Raw genomic sequence first — 15427 nt, 5'->3', positions numbered from 1 at the left:
TACCTGATGAACCTTTTCATCTGTTGGGTGGGGAATAGAATGGAGACAGGGAAAGGCAAGCATAAATGCTGGAGGACCTATTAGGAAGCTACTGTAATATTTCAGATTGGAGATGATAGTACCTTGGCTCTAGTTGTTAGCAGTGAATGAAGTTGGTTAGTAATGGGTTAGATTCTGGATATATTTTTTAAATGGAGGTGCAGCATTTGATAATGTATTATATATGAGATGTAAGAGCAAGAAAGAAATCAAGAATAGCTCCAAGCACTTTTGCCCGAGAAACCAGAAAAATAGAGCTTCCACTAATGGCATGGGGAAAACTGCAGATGCAGTAGGTTTTGGAGGAAATATCAGGACATCACTGTTAGGCATATTGAGTTTAAAGTATCACATTAAGTCTACAAATGGAGGTGCCAAGTAGACAACTAGATCTATAAACCTGAACTTCAGGGGAGAAGCCAAGTCTACAAATATAAGTTTAGTGGTTTCCAAAGCATAAATATAATTTTTAAGTCATTAGTTCAGATGCAGAGAAGATAAAATACTTCAGTGGGAAGGGCAGGAAAAGGTTCAAAGAATTCAGAAGTTAAGATATCAGGAAGACAAGATGAACCATCAAAGGAGACTAAGGAGGAATAAAGGAGCAGCCCATGAGAAAGGAGTAGTGTTTCCTCCAAACCAAGTTAAAAAAGTATTTCCCAAGGAAGAAGAGATCAATCATCAAATGACACTCATGGGTAAAATAAAATGTGGAGTGGATATTGATTATTGAATTGAGCAAATTAATAACACCAATGACCTTAGAGTTCTGATGGAGTGTGGGAGGCAAAAGTTCATCTTCATGTGCTTAAAAGAGAATGGGAGAGTAGGGATTGCAGACGTTGAGCCAGACAACTGTTCCAGTGTTCATCAAAGGAAAGCAGAGAAACAGAGACATTTTTTTTTTTTTTTGGTGCCAGAAAAAAAATTTGTTCTAAGATGAGAAAAAGAGCAGCGTGTTTGTATTATGGTGAGAATAACCTAGGAGTAATAAAAAAAAAAATTTAAAAAGAGGGTTAGCCTTAACATACAAATGCAGATCATCTGTAGCAGTGATTTTCAAACATTGGCACACATTGGAATCACCAAAAGATTTTATTAAAATACAGATTGCTGGATCCCACTTCTAGAGTTTCTGATTCAGTATTTCTCAAGTGAGACTCAAGAATTTCTGTTTCTAACAAGTACCCAGGTATAGTTACTGATCTGAGAGCCACAATATAAGAATCATTGTGATATCACAAGGCAAAGTAGATATTTTAGTCAGCTTTTTCACCACTATGACCAAAAGACCTGACAAGAACATGGTAGGGAAGAAAAAGTTTATTTTGGTTCATGGCTTCAGAGGTTTAGTTCATAGTCAGCTGCAGGAAGCCATCTATGAGCCTCGGGTGAACTGAGCAGCGTTGGGTCTATTAGTTAGGGAAGCCCTGTCTGGGGAACTCCCAGATGGAATCCACTGGTTCAAGAATGCCCAATTCACATTGGTACCCAGTTCTAGCTTAGTGCTCAAGTTCAAACACAGCTCCAGAGAGAAGTAGAGCTGGACAGCCTCCCGCAGATGGGTGTAGCTTGCCAAATGCCAATCAACCTGTTTTACTGCAAGACCCCTGCCATATGGAAAAGCAAGCACCGAAACAAGACTCCTCCCATGAAACCTTATTCCTGCCTTTGATGTACTGCCCTTCAATAAAGAATGGGGTCTTTTTCAGTTGTTGAGTTCCAGTTCCTATCAGGACTGGAAGACCCATAAGGTGTTCCATTTTTTAAATCTAATCTTTGGCTTTGTCTTATTTCTTACTGATTATTTCAGACTTTTTATTCCCTGGTGGCTCACACCTCCTGAACAGGAACCTGCTCTGTCAGGGTGCTGGTCACCGGGTCATAGTCAGCAACTCCATAGCTCTGGGCCTGAGGTTAGGCAAAAAATTATGGTGGAAGGAAAGCAGCTCAGGACATGGCAACAAGGAAGCAGAGAGAGAGATACCTTCATCAGAGATAAAATATGAACCCTAAAGGCACACTCCCAGTGACTTACCTCCTCCAGCCACACCTGCCTTACCTGCATACAGTTACTACCCAGTTAGTCCATATCAGTGCATTAATCCACTGATGAGTTTACACTAATCACTTCACCTATGAAAATTCTTGCATTATCTCACACATGAGCTTTTGGGAGACACTTTATATCTAAACCATAACAGTGGAGTATCTAAGAATGGATGTGATTAGATGGGTAATATGGTTGGTAGACACTTAAGGGATAGTTTTTTAATTGCCTCTATTTGTCTAGGAAAATTACCTGGTCAATACATGACAGTGAAGATGAGGGTGGAGGTAGTAGCAGTTTGAAGAGTGGAAAAATATGAAATGAGGGCAATATTACAGAGAATGCACTAGTGCATTAGAGTATGATTTCTATAATAAGTACTCACTGAAATTACATACAATGGTTGCATGTAGTTTTTTTTCAGTTAGGATCAATTTCTCAAGTGTAAATACAAAAAACAGAATCAAACCTATGTACCTGTTAATCCAAAAAAGGTAACTTATGTATATGTTAGCTATTGCTGCATAATAATCAAATTCAGTAGCTTAAATAATACTACTATTATTCAGGTGGCATTGTCAGCCATCAAGTCTTATTGATCTGGACAAATATCAGCAAATCAAAGCTGGGCTCACTCATGGTCTGTGGTCTGCACACACATGATTGGTTTTTCATGGCCCTACTTGTGTGTCTTGGCAGTACAATGACTACAAGCTATGATGGCTGGGGTGACTGAGATAATACATCATTACTCAGTACACTAGATTAGTCTTATTTATATGGCAGGAACAGGTTTTCCCAAAAAAGTAGAATCTTAAGGCTTCTTGTGACTCAAGTTCAGAACTGACAAATGTCATTTTTTACTGTGTCCTGTTGGCCAAAGTAAGTTACAAGTCTCAACCACATCAAAGGAGTGGAAAATAAACTCTAAAGTTTGCATGGTCATATTACCAAGGGACCTGGATGCAGGGAAAAGGAGAATAATGACTACTGTTGAAATCTATGACTACCAGGGTTGTGATTTTCTTGAGTAGAAAGCTATAATCAAGAAATACAGGAATTAAGGATGTGTTAGTGAAATGATTATAATGAATATTCATAGCTTAGGTAAAAAGAAATGAGAAGATAAAAGCAGTGGAGGACAGTGAAAAGGTGAGTATTATTAGATTGTAGATGCTACTGACCTTGAAGAATTATTGGAGTTGTATGCCTGAGAACATGAGCTGGAAAAACAGAAGAGAGAATTATGTTTACTTTTTAGGTTATGGAGGAGTGGGAGTGGGTAGTCAAGGTAGTGAAAATGACAAGATCATCGTCAAAGAGGAGTTGCAGGAATTAAGAGGCTATGGTGGTAGAATCTTTAAAAATAAAAAAGAAGTAGAATAGAAAAATTACAATGAGCCAGGAGTTAAAATCTTCAAAGGGGAAATACAAGAACTGGGTGGTGATTGGTGTGGATTAGTATATAGATATATGCTGTGTGTGTGCATATGTGTGTATATATGTGTGCTGTGTATTGTAACAGTCTGTAAGGGCATTCACTCAATTGATATCAGCAATTACTTCAAAGTGTATGATATTGTTATGGATTGGATATAAGGTGCTCCCGAAAGTTCCTGTTAATGCAGGAATATTTGTAGATGAAATGATTAGATCAAGAGAGTTGTGACCTAAGCAGTTCATCCTAGTTTGAGTGGACTGACAAGGTAGTAACAGTAGGTAGGTAGATTATGACAGAATGTGGGTCACTGGAATTTACCCTTCCAGGGTGTGTTTTCCCTGAGGCCTGTTCCCTTCTCTCTTTCTGTTTCTAGGTCCCACCATGAGGTGAGCAGCATTCCTCCTCTGCTGGGCCCACCCCACAATGTGCTACCTCACATTGGGCCCAGAGTAATGGAGTCAGCATTTATGGACTGAGACCTCTGAAACCATGAGTCCCAAATAAACTTTCCCTACTCTAACATGTTCTTGTCAGAAACTTTGGTCACAGTGATGCAAAGCTGGCTAAAACAGACTATTTTAAAAGCCAGTGCTACTGGATAAGCTCATTCTTAGGTTCCTAAAATGTTAGCTTTGGCAATCTTTATCCCATAATTATTTACATCCACTGCATGTAAGCTCTTAGGATAAATCAAATTAAAAGTTAGTTTTGGATGTACTTACACTAGTATTTGACAGAACTAAAAATTAATGGTTGTCAGAACACAGAGTGCTATTGTGGCTCTAAGCAATTAAGATCTTCGTTATAGATCTGTGACATATGAATTCTGATTACTTGATTACTGAGATGGCTGGGATTATAGCTCAGTGGTACAGTGCCTGCCTGGCACGTGTGAGACACTGGATACAATCCTCAAACATAGAAATAAATAAACAGACAAATAAATAAATAAATAAAAGTACTGTGTCCATCTACAACTAAAAAAATTTGTTTTAAAAATTGATTACTGAGAACATGAGATTTAGGGTTTCAGTGAAATAAAATGCCTGCTGCCTCTGAGTAAAGGCTTCCTTGCAGCCATCCAAAACTTCACAATGGATAACACAGACATTAAGAAACTAAGAACTGAGGTACATAGATGAACATGACAAAATCCCCAGCTTGAAACAACCTACAGCCAGTGGAAAAGGCTGACATGAGAGAAAAGGCTAATGCAAGAGTAAGGGAGTAAAGATATCTTCTAGTTCCTGCAGCTAGACAAAATACTTGCTATTATTTCCAAGGATGGCATGGTCAAAGGTTTGCATGAGAATGAAAATCAGGGAATAAAGGGTGCAGAGAATACTTTGGGTATAATGCTACAAAACATGAAGTGTGGAAGATGCATCAGACCAGCTGCTGCTTCTCTGTGTTTTATGTACACTGTTTTACTGTGGTTATCAGATTTTGTATTGTTTCCCTCTTTAAACTTCAGGCCCTTCTAGGGAAGCCACCATTACATCTATTTTTGTATTCTAATAACTATCATAGTGCCTGGTATACAATAGATTCTCAATAAACATTTGCTATCAACTGAACTAAGAAGTCATAACCTACAAATTTACTACTATTTTAAAAAATAGAAGGTTTTTCAATAGAGTATTTCAACCAATTTTCTCAGAACATACTCAGTATATTTATGCTTAGATATTAATCAACCCTGTGAGTCTTAGAATAAGCCCAGAGTTTTATGAGCCCTGGTTTCCCCACCAACCTAGGATAGTTTTTGTTTTTTACTGTCCCAGCATGGTAAGTAAACATTACCAGTTTCTATGTAAGCCATGATATCAACACATTTGGAAAGCACTGGAAGAAAACATTTTTGATAGTTTCCATCAAATTTTATTATTTTTGTACTAAGGCAGAGAATATACTGAGTAGACCACAAAAACAGAAAGAGACTATACAGGTTGAATGATTGATCAGAGACCAACTGACCTACAGATGGACACACTGTTCCCAGATAAATTCTTATAGAGTGGAACAAATTTTGCAAAGGATACTGAAGTGATTCAGGTTTTACAAGAATGGCTGACACAGTAGATGGCGCTGGTGCACCATACCACATCCTTTTACCACAATTCTGATTTCAGTCGCAGTTTGCTCCTGGTCATTTGTGAGTGAGACCACACTCAGCACACTTGCAGTGACCCACCTCAGTAGAGCTCCATAAGATCTTTCTTCTTTGTGCCCAAGGGCCTTATCAGTGGCCATAGGAATCTGAGCTCAAGCATAGCTTGAAAGCTGGTGGGTAACTTCAACAATGACAGAGCAGGAAAATCAGTAGATAAATATATCCAGTCTCCCTAAGACAATTCTAGGAGGCATCCTCTGTGTTTCATGAAACATTCTAGCATAAATGAACTAATGTAGTCTGTAAAGGTGATCTTGATGTTGCCCTTTTGTAAAATTGTTATTGGCTTTTTCTCCTCCTCCTCCTCCTCCTCCTCCTCCTCCCCCTCCTCCTTCTCCTCCTCCTCCTCCTCTTCCTCCTCTTTTTCTTCTTCTATTACTAGTACTACTACTGCTATACTGCTGATTTCTGGGATACCTTCTAAATAATTATGGAGATTAGATGTCTGAGATCAAGGTATCAGCAGGTTTTGTGTCTTCCAAGGCCTGTCTTGGCTTGTAGATGGTACCTTCTCACATGTAACCCTTCCTTCTCAATGTGTCCTCACCTAGTCTTTCCTTTGCATCCTTTATGGGTCCAAATTTTCTCTCATAAGGACACTAGACACATTGGATTCAGCACAATTTAAATCCTCATTTTAACTAAATCACATCTTTAAAGGCCCTATAAGTGTAACCACATCTGAGGTATGAAGTGTTATGGTTTTGACATGAATTTTGGAAAGACACAATTCAGCCTATGACAAACATTAAGGCACATTTGATTTTTCATATTCTGGGCTTCTGAAAAAAATCAATTTGAAAAAATTCCAAAAAAGTTTATCTCAAAATGGGTATTAGTATTAGTATTTTTTAAGTATTAGTATGTCCCATGTAATATCTGGGACATTCAAATTTAATTAGGTATTAAATTGGAAAATAGGATAGAGAACATGACAATAAGCTCCTTTTTGGGTCCTATACTCTGTCCCATTGAATGATCATATCCCTTGCATGGGAAACAAGAAAACCCTCCATGTGAGCTTAGGATCCAAAAGCAGATAATTAGATTTGATTTGCATTTGGAATTTTGAGAGAAAACACCTTTCCACTGTGTCTTGTGACATAGGGACAGTGACTGGAATCAGAACAGTGGGCCACATCTAGACAGAAAGAGGGCCTGAGATAGCCACCCACCTCCCTATTGCCATAGCATAGGCTTTTTCCCCTTATAGTTTTAAATTGAAGATTTTCCACAACTATGCAAGGAAGTTGCTGGGTTCACTGAGTGTGGAGTGGCAAGTTTTAAATGGCTCAGGTTTTGGGTTAAAGTTTAAACATTTTTCTGACAACACTTAAACAAGAGAAATTTTATATTTTATATAGAAGGGATGGTTACTGATGTTGCCAGTGTGACCAAAGGCAACCAAAAGCAGCCAGATAGGTCTGTTTCAGGAAAAGCCATGAATATGAATGTCACTGACCAAGGACCAAAAACTTCTCTCCAGATTCTTTGACAGTATGTTACCGACCCTTCTGCAATTTAGAAGCTCAATACCCTTAAAAGGAGAAGTCAAAATCAAAGGGAAGAACTGTGAAGTTATTGTCAAAGAGACCCAGAATTTAAATGGAACTAGCTGAGTTTACCTTGAGTCTATCCACATTTCATTTCCAATTTAATTGCTCAGTAAATCAAAATTCTCCATCATACACTGTTAATTATCTCAACCTACTTCCAAAACCTATGTCCTAATAAAATTTCAACCCATTGTTCCATCATTTGAGATCACAATTATTTTGAATCACAATTATTCTGTTTAATGTTTTAGCTTTCTCTCCAAGAGAAACTCTTTTCATATTTTAAACATTTGGTTCTTTGTCCAAACACAATCTATATAAGAGGTTTTCACCAAAGAATTTCATCCCGTCACATCCTCCTCTCTATCATCAAAAATAAACACACCCACAAGAAACACAGTGAAATTCCTAAGAAGGCTTCTTTTCTTGTGTCAAGAGCAGAACTAGAGACCAGAAAATGAAATATTTTCACTAAGAAGCTTAAAGATCTAAACATTACAAAAGAAAACAAACTGAAAACATTCCTAGTGTAGAAATACTGCCACCTAATGGCCTTATGCAGTATTACAAATCAGTTTTCGGTTCTACTTAGTTCAAAGGCTAATATTTAAAAGTGCCATAGAGATTAATTTTTAGGCATTTGTATATTTTGTCTTGTTTTAAAATTACTAAATAATGTTTATTGTTATATTTTAAGCAAGTTATCTGGCCCAGAGAAGATATGTAGAATTGCTTACATTATATAAAAAGTCGAACATTCTATTGTTTAATTTGGAGTATTTAGAAAATCGTATTTTAAACCAATGAAAAAGAGGTCATTTCCCTCTCTCCCAAAATAAGAGTTTGTAAAGTAACGTTTTTTCAGTGCATATGTTAAAATGCAGTATTATAAGTACACTAAAGGTCATTGAATGCGTTATTTTGGAATCTAAAACTTAAGCCAAATCCTCACAAAGTTGTGATTTAGGTAAATAATGAATAATAAATAAAAGTCATATCTAAGATTAAAATTGATAACTTATAGTAATATCTTTATTAAAAGATATATCAGCTGCAATTGTGAAATTTGACTCTAGAAAATCAATTAAATTATAATATCTTATTTCTGAGCTTTAAAAAATTATAACTATACTTATAAAACTCCCTAAATGGAATACTTAAAAAAATACTAACACTGCACAAGATAGTATTACCATTATTCATAAGTGAAAGTACCTAAATTTAAAATTAATATTATGCATAAGCAAGGGGCCAGGGTTGTGGTTCAGTGGTAAAACACTTACCTAGCATGCATGAGGCCCTGGGTTCAATCCTCAGCACCACATAAAAATAAACAAATAAAATAAAGGTATTGTGTCCATATACAACTAAAAAAATTTTAAAAATATTTGCATAAGCGAAAGTACCTAAATTCAAGAAAAAAATCAACAAATAACATTAATTTAGAGATCTTTCCAATGGCAAATACTATTTGCTACTTTTAACAAACCATCAACAATTAGTCAAATCTCATAGTAGACTGAGTCTAGTCAGTCTGCCTAAACAGAACTACCACAAGATGGGTAGTTTTGGACATAAATTTTCTCGTGAGACTGGAAGTTCAAGGTCAAAGCACCACCAGGATTGGTTTCTAGTGAGGCCTCTCTACTTGGCTTACAGACAGCTACATTTTCACTGCATTCTCACAGGAAAGAGTGTATTTCTTCTACACTTGTGATATCTGGTGTTTCTTCATGCATTTATAGGATTATAAGCCTATAACCTTTTTGACCTTATTTAACCTAATTATCTCCCTAAAAACCCTGTCTCCAAATGAAGTCACATTGGGGGTTAAGACTTCAACGTATGAATTGTTGGGGATACAGGTCACTTTTGCACTGATAAATACAACATTCACTCAAAGAAACAAATTAATTGGCATATTCTATCTATCTAAATAGATGATTGAAGTTCTAGTTGATATAAAAATGCTGTGGTGTTTTATAAAAGGGTGCTAAAAGTTTGATGTTCAGGGAAAGGAAACATCTTTATTTGAAAATAAGCCTGATGAAACAAAGTGAATGTTCATATATAAGCTCAGGGTTCTGTAGGGAATGGGGGAAGAAAAACATGTTCTTAGAGATGTTTAGACTGAGGCATGAGATAGTGATCAAGAAAAGCTGAGTGGGCCTCAAAGAGGAGTACAATGCTCCAGAATCATCTGATCATATAATTTGCAAAATTCTCCCATTAAATATAAATGACCTGGATTCTAACACATGGGTTCTTAGGTGGACATTAGGCATATAAGAAATGTAACAACTGTTATTCAGCAAGTAGATATGACTGTGATGAACTTATCTAAGCTTTAACTCCAGTTCCAGGACCACCTGGTTAAAGACTGTGGGGTTTTTTCTTGAAGAGTGTCTATGTTCCCTCCCCCGCCCCAAAGAATTTCCTGTCCCCAGTATAGCACATTGTGGGGATGGGGGTGTCATAAAGAGAACTTTTTACTATGTCATCAAGAAACAAAACTTTTACACTCTTCCTTCTGGAAATGAGTATACTAGTGCATTTATCTTACAAAGACAATCTCTAAAGTGCCCATTCCTATAATATAATAAGATATCCATCAAGGAGACTCATAGCCTTCAATGCATAGCCTATTTAGAGGTCAGGTTTTGGTATACACTTCATTGCAGATGATAAAAAAGGAATGTGAACTCCTCCAAGGCCAAGAGACTCAAAAAAAGGAAAATGGGTTAAAACTATGAAACTATCCAGTTTTTTTAGTTCAGACAGTAAAGTGGTTGTTGGGCTCTTATCAGGGAACAGCTCAATTTTCTTGAGAACTCTTTTCCTATTCCTATTCCAATTCTAATTCCTGAGAGTTTTGTTTTACTTTTAAGGGTTAAGACAATCAAATGAGTCTACTAGGCATTATAACCATCCACTCAAATGCACTATTTATTGCACTAAATTAATCCCTTGGCTGTTCTATTAGCCTCCCAAGAGTTAATATTTTGAGGGTTAAATGTGATTCAAAATCATTTATATTTTCATTATGTCATAACTATTGATTTTTCCCATTGGATTAAGTGACCCTTTAAATTTAAAACAGAAGTAGTATAAAAACAATAGATTTGTATTTTATTTTTTAAATGAAGAGACTTATAGTACAAATCTTAATGTCTAGTCCTTCACATAGAAGGGGTTTCTGAGATAATTAAATGTTCGACGGCATCCATTGTACATAATGAATTAACTCTTCTCTACCTATAAAATACTAACTATATACAATATTGGAAGAAGTTAAGCAAAATGTCACTCAAATCATTTTGTACTCCTTAAGTCTTAAAACCTTGCTTAAAAATAAGTCTCTATTGTAGTGTGTTCTAAATACTTTTATGACGTTTCTGATGTCCTTTCATAGAATTCGTTACGATAAAAAATAGGCTCATCAAGTAACAACTAATATTAACCAGTGTCATTTTGTAACATACGGTGGGGGGTAATAGGTGTTCGTTTTATTACTTAGGGAACCGTAGAATATAAAGCTTTTGATTCAGCCCACCATCAGAGATCATGTGGGTGGGAAAGTCCTACCAAACTGCAGGCTAACCTGATCAGAGGACTATTAGTGGATAAAATTTTCTCCACCATCTTATTACACTATTCTGCCCACAAGAATAAAGGTTTAGCTAGGATCTGCTGGTGTCCGCAGCACCTTGAAGATGAAAGGGAGTTTTGATTAATTCTGCCATAACCCTTAAAAGGTTACATGCCAACAGGTTCTTGGCTGCGCTCCTCAACTCCTGCAGTAGTGGCTCCGCTTCAGGTGTCCTCCGGTCTAAAGGACTTCCAGGCCAGGGACCACGCAGCCAGAGCCAGCTTGCAAGTGTCAGAAGAGCCACCAGCGTGAGCTCAAGCCTAGCGGGGCACCAGACGCTGGCCACACGAGGGGCGGGGAGAAGCGTGTCCGGGAGGCGGCGCTCTAGAACTGGGGAAGCCGGAGTGGCGCGGCGCGGTTCCCGGGGCAGCCCCGCCCCGCCCCGCCCCGCCTCGCCCCGCCCCGGCGTGTCCGGCTGGGTCCCGTCCCGTAGCGTCTGTCCCCGCGCTCCTCGCACCCTCCCCAGCTGAGGCGTTCGCCATTGCTCCCAGCGCAGCCATGGCTCAGCACTTCTCCCTGGCCGCCTGCGACGTGGTCGGCTTCGATCTGGACCACACACTGTGTCGCTACAACCTGCCCGAGAGCGCCCCGGTGAGTGGCGCGGGCTGCCCAGAGCGCTGGGCGCGCAGCCTCCATGGCGCCTGGGGCTAGAACTCCCTCCCGCGGCCGCGGGCCTGCCGCCGCTCGTCCGGGCGCAGAGCTCCGCCCCCAGCGCGAGCCCGGGCGGAAGTGTGCCTCCAGCTCCCTGCCTACGGGAAGGATGTGCGGAGTTTGAGAGGGGTGTGGGAAAGAAGGGGAACTGGAGAGGCAAATTCTGCAAGATCAACCTGGGAAAACGGTTTCTAGAGCGAGCAAGGGAAGGGCCGAGGAGACTTAGGCGTCTTTACGGATTCCTGACCTCTTTGCGAGTCCCAAGCACCAATTGGGCGTGGGCACCTGGTTTGGCAATTTGATTTTCCGTGGCTGCGGTTTAACTTTTGCGTATCCAGGTGATCACCTATCACAGTTTAAGCAAAGTCGCAGAGAGACTGTGTAGTGAATTAGAACACCGAGCCAAGAAAATCATTAAGACTTTAGCCCTGATTTCGCCTTTACTAAGAGACTATAATAAGCATTTATTACACCTGCCCCGTGCCCCACGCACTTTGAATAATCCTAATCTTAACAACATGCCAAGTTTGACTTCTCACTTGTTCCTTTGGCGTTAAAGGAAACAAATTTTGAAAAATTAACAGGATTTTTTTGTTGCGCATAGGGATCCCTTAGACTATATAGCTTAGTACACCAACTCCGCCGTGACTAGCTCTATGACTTTGGGCAAGTTACTTAACCCATGTTCCTCAATTCTTTCATCTGTAAATGGGGCTAATAATTGGGTTTACCTCAGAAGATTTTTGGAAGGATTAAGTTGGCATACATATGTAATGCTTAGAGCAATCCCTGGAAAAAACAAGTGTTTGCTTTTATGGTTTCCACCCAAACTATTTGGAAACCTCACCTTTTATGGGTAGGATTCCAAATCACTAGTGTAGACTGCAGGGTCTGTTCATTTTAGTCAAGTCACGGCCCCGTTAGGTATTCCAAGGTCAAAAATGAGTGGCTGCCTGAATTATTCCTGTGTTTTCTCTGCACAGATGCTTTGAAAAACTGTTCCTGTACTTTTCTGCTTTCCTATTGTTTTCTTTAGTCATATTGAGAGTTAGAAGTCTTTTCTTGCTTTTTCTTTGGGCACTTATTCCCTTAGGTCTTTGATTTTGTATTTTCTCTTTCTCTGTGCCTTTGACATTCCTGGTCATAGTCACATTTCTATGTATTTCCTCTGTACTCACCTTCATTTACAGGGGATGTTGTTAAACCACTGTAAGGTTAAGAGCCAATTTTGTGCATGCATGATCATAAAATTTCAGATAAGAATTTTTTTACTGTACTACAAGATATCCTTTACTACAAGCCTTGAATATAAGTGATGTTTAGTGGTTGAAAAAGTAACCTACTGAGTTTGGGATCATGTTTGGTATTTAAATCTTTTATTAAAGTCCCACATTATCCTGAGCACCAGGATGGTGTCAGGGATATGGAAGTAAACTACAGGTAGGCCTTCAGTCCCTGGTGGGCAGAATCCTCCAGTAAAAAGCCAAAGATGGTGAAAAGCTACAGTCCCTATGATGAGGACAGTTTTTCTTGGGTCTTGCTACTTGCTTCTGCCTATGCCTGGGGTGCCTGGTTCTTCCTCACAGTGACTCTTTATGCAGTCAGGTCTGATCTTAGATACTGTTCCTTTTGGGAAGCCATCCTTAGCACCCTACGACCCTGAAATTCACCCCTTTACCACAGTCCCACATCCAGCTTTCCATAGACCCCAACTTCCCATAGCACTTACCACAGAATTTTAACTTTTCCTGTTTACTTGTTGAGTCTTCCCCTGGTATTTAAAGTGATACCTCCTCCAGGGTAGACTGTGGGACAGTTTACGGACAGTTTACTTTTTGTTCTGTGTGCTAACTTTGTGCTGGGCATACTTGGCCCAACCAATAATTGTGAAAAGATTGAATAAATAACACGAATTCTAATAAGTAGTTATAATAGAGCCATTGTTCTAATAAGCATTTTGCATATATGAGTTGATTTAGTCTTCACAAAGTCCCTGGAGCTAGGTATTATTGCCACAGTCAGTACACAGAGATGAGAACTACAAGGCACAAAAAGGTTAAGGATCTTTCCAGAGTTCCCCAGCAAGGTGGTCTGGCTGTGGGTTTCTGCCTCTCACCACCATGAGGCAGTGGAGGAGGTAGAGAGAAGTACTTCAGGTGGAGGAAGTACAACCAAGGCAAAGATCTAGAGAGGAGCAATAGCACGAACTGCTAGGTGCTGTTTAAAAGGTGAGGGTTGCAGAAGTCAGCAGTGGTCTGGTGTTAGGGAGCTGCAGAGCCTCTTCCTGAAGTCTCCTAGGCATTTAGCAAGTGCAGAGTATTGTGCAAATGCAGTCATGAGTGTATCTCTTTACCTGGCGCCTCAGGAAAGGCATCCTAGGAGAGATGATGGATTACACCTATATCTTGGATTTGCACACAGAGGTCTAATACCAGGCAGTTCACCAAAATGTGAGGGGAAAGGTGTCTCAGGCAGCCAGTAAAGTGTGTGCCCCTCCTGAAGGAGCAGCTACACTTGACTCCTGCTGGTATTAACCAAGAGGGGCTCAATCTTGCCAGGTCTTCTGTTTTTTTTTTTTTTAAGGTTTTGGGGCAAGCTAGAAATTTGAACTTGTTTGAAAAGTGTTCAAATGCTACCTTCCCCGCGTCATGCACACACACAACAGCATTGCTGAGTTGCCAGATTTGTCAAAGAAAAATCTAAGATACCCAGTTAAATTCAAATTTCAAATGATGAGAACATTTGAATGTCCCAAATAGTAAATGGGACATTCTTATGGAGGGAGCTATTTGCTGTTCATCTGAAAATCAGATTTACCTAGGTATTCTTTATTTTACTTGGCAACCTTAGGTGGGAACCACACATGATTTGTGGGCTACCTGTGGCCCACAAGGCACCAATTTGTACTTACTGCATGGTGTGTGCGTTCTGTTCTTATTAGTCATGTGAGACTAAGGAAGCAAGTGGCAATTCAGGCTGTGGGAGGAAGTGATGGAGGGCCTGAGCCCTGGAGGCTTCTTAGGTGACTGGCATGGTCCAAGAATAAGCTGTAAGAACCAAGACTTTAGGTCTAGAATAGAGGTTTCAAGGTACAGATTCTTCTGCTTTTCTCAATACTGTCTTTCTCTGCTTCTTGCACATTGCTGCATTATCTCCTGTTAATGGAAATGTTCCCTCCACAAAGTAGGTAACAGCCCTGGATGCCCCTGGTGACAGCCCTGATGGACAGGGACACTTTTTCTCAGGAAGGCATCTGATCATATCTTACAGTGATCATCAATTTCTCATCAAAGGGTGAGAAATTCCTCTTACCCGAGACTTTAAGTGCCATGACCTGAAGCAAGTCTAACAGTATGCAAAACTGGATGTTAGGTGTAGGAAAACTCTGTTCAGTGTTCAGGCAGTGTACAGGCAGGTAAACTGAAACAGGCTATGGCAAGAATAGGCAAACTCTATAACTCTGAGTGGTGTTTTGTTCTCATCTTTTTGATTAGCACACAACTGATAATAATAGCAAATACTTAAATTGGATTTGCCCATATGTCAGGCACTGCACTAAGCACTTCATGGCTCTAGTCTCTGAAGGCAGAATCGTGATGTGTACCTTTTATTGTCCATAATACTTTGTACCTCAATCTGATTCAATGCATTTTTTAAAATGTGACAGGCATTTTAATGATAGCAATTGTTGATTTGATAGGAATGTATCTATGCCATGATAATTATTATTTTAAAAAATATTTTTGTTAGTTGTTTATGGACCTTTTTATTTTATTTACTTATTTAAATGTGGTTCTGAGAATCGAATCCAGTGCCTCACACATGCTAGGCAAGCTCTCTACCACTGAGCCACAATTCCAGCCCATGA

The 15427-nt window shown here is 39.3% G+C and overlaps 1 protein-coding gene across 3 annotated transcripts in view; it reads left to right on the top strand.

Annotated features, from left to right (window-relative positions):
• Positions 1-11295: 11295 nt before the first annotated feature.
• The window catches only part of Nt5dc1 (5'-nucleotidase domain containing 1), a 123858-nt gene continuing 119726 nt past the window's right edge, over positions 11296-15427 (top strand). The window contains exon 1 of one of the 3 annotated variants that reach the window (XM_078019368.1): positions 11296-11499. In XM_078019368.1, coding sequence (XP_077875494.1) covers positions 11407-11499 — 93 coding nt within the window. In that variant the 5' untranslated portion in view covers positions 11296-11406. The remainder of the gene's footprint in view (positions 11500-15427) is intronic. The other 2 variants (XM_078019366.1, XM_078019367.1) reach the window with 2 other exon arrangements.

This window comes from Ictidomys tridecemlineatus, chromosome 8, assembly GCF_052094955.1.
Source record: "Ictidomys tridecemlineatus isolate mIctTri1 chromosome 8, mIctTri1.hap1, whole genome shotgun sequence".
Lineage (NCBI taxonomy): Eukaryota > Metazoa > Chordata > Mammalia > Rodentia > Sciuridae > Ictidomys > Ictidomys tridecemlineatus.
Note: the sequence above shows the minus strand (reverse complement) of the source record. Positions and strands in the feature narration are given on the sequence as shown.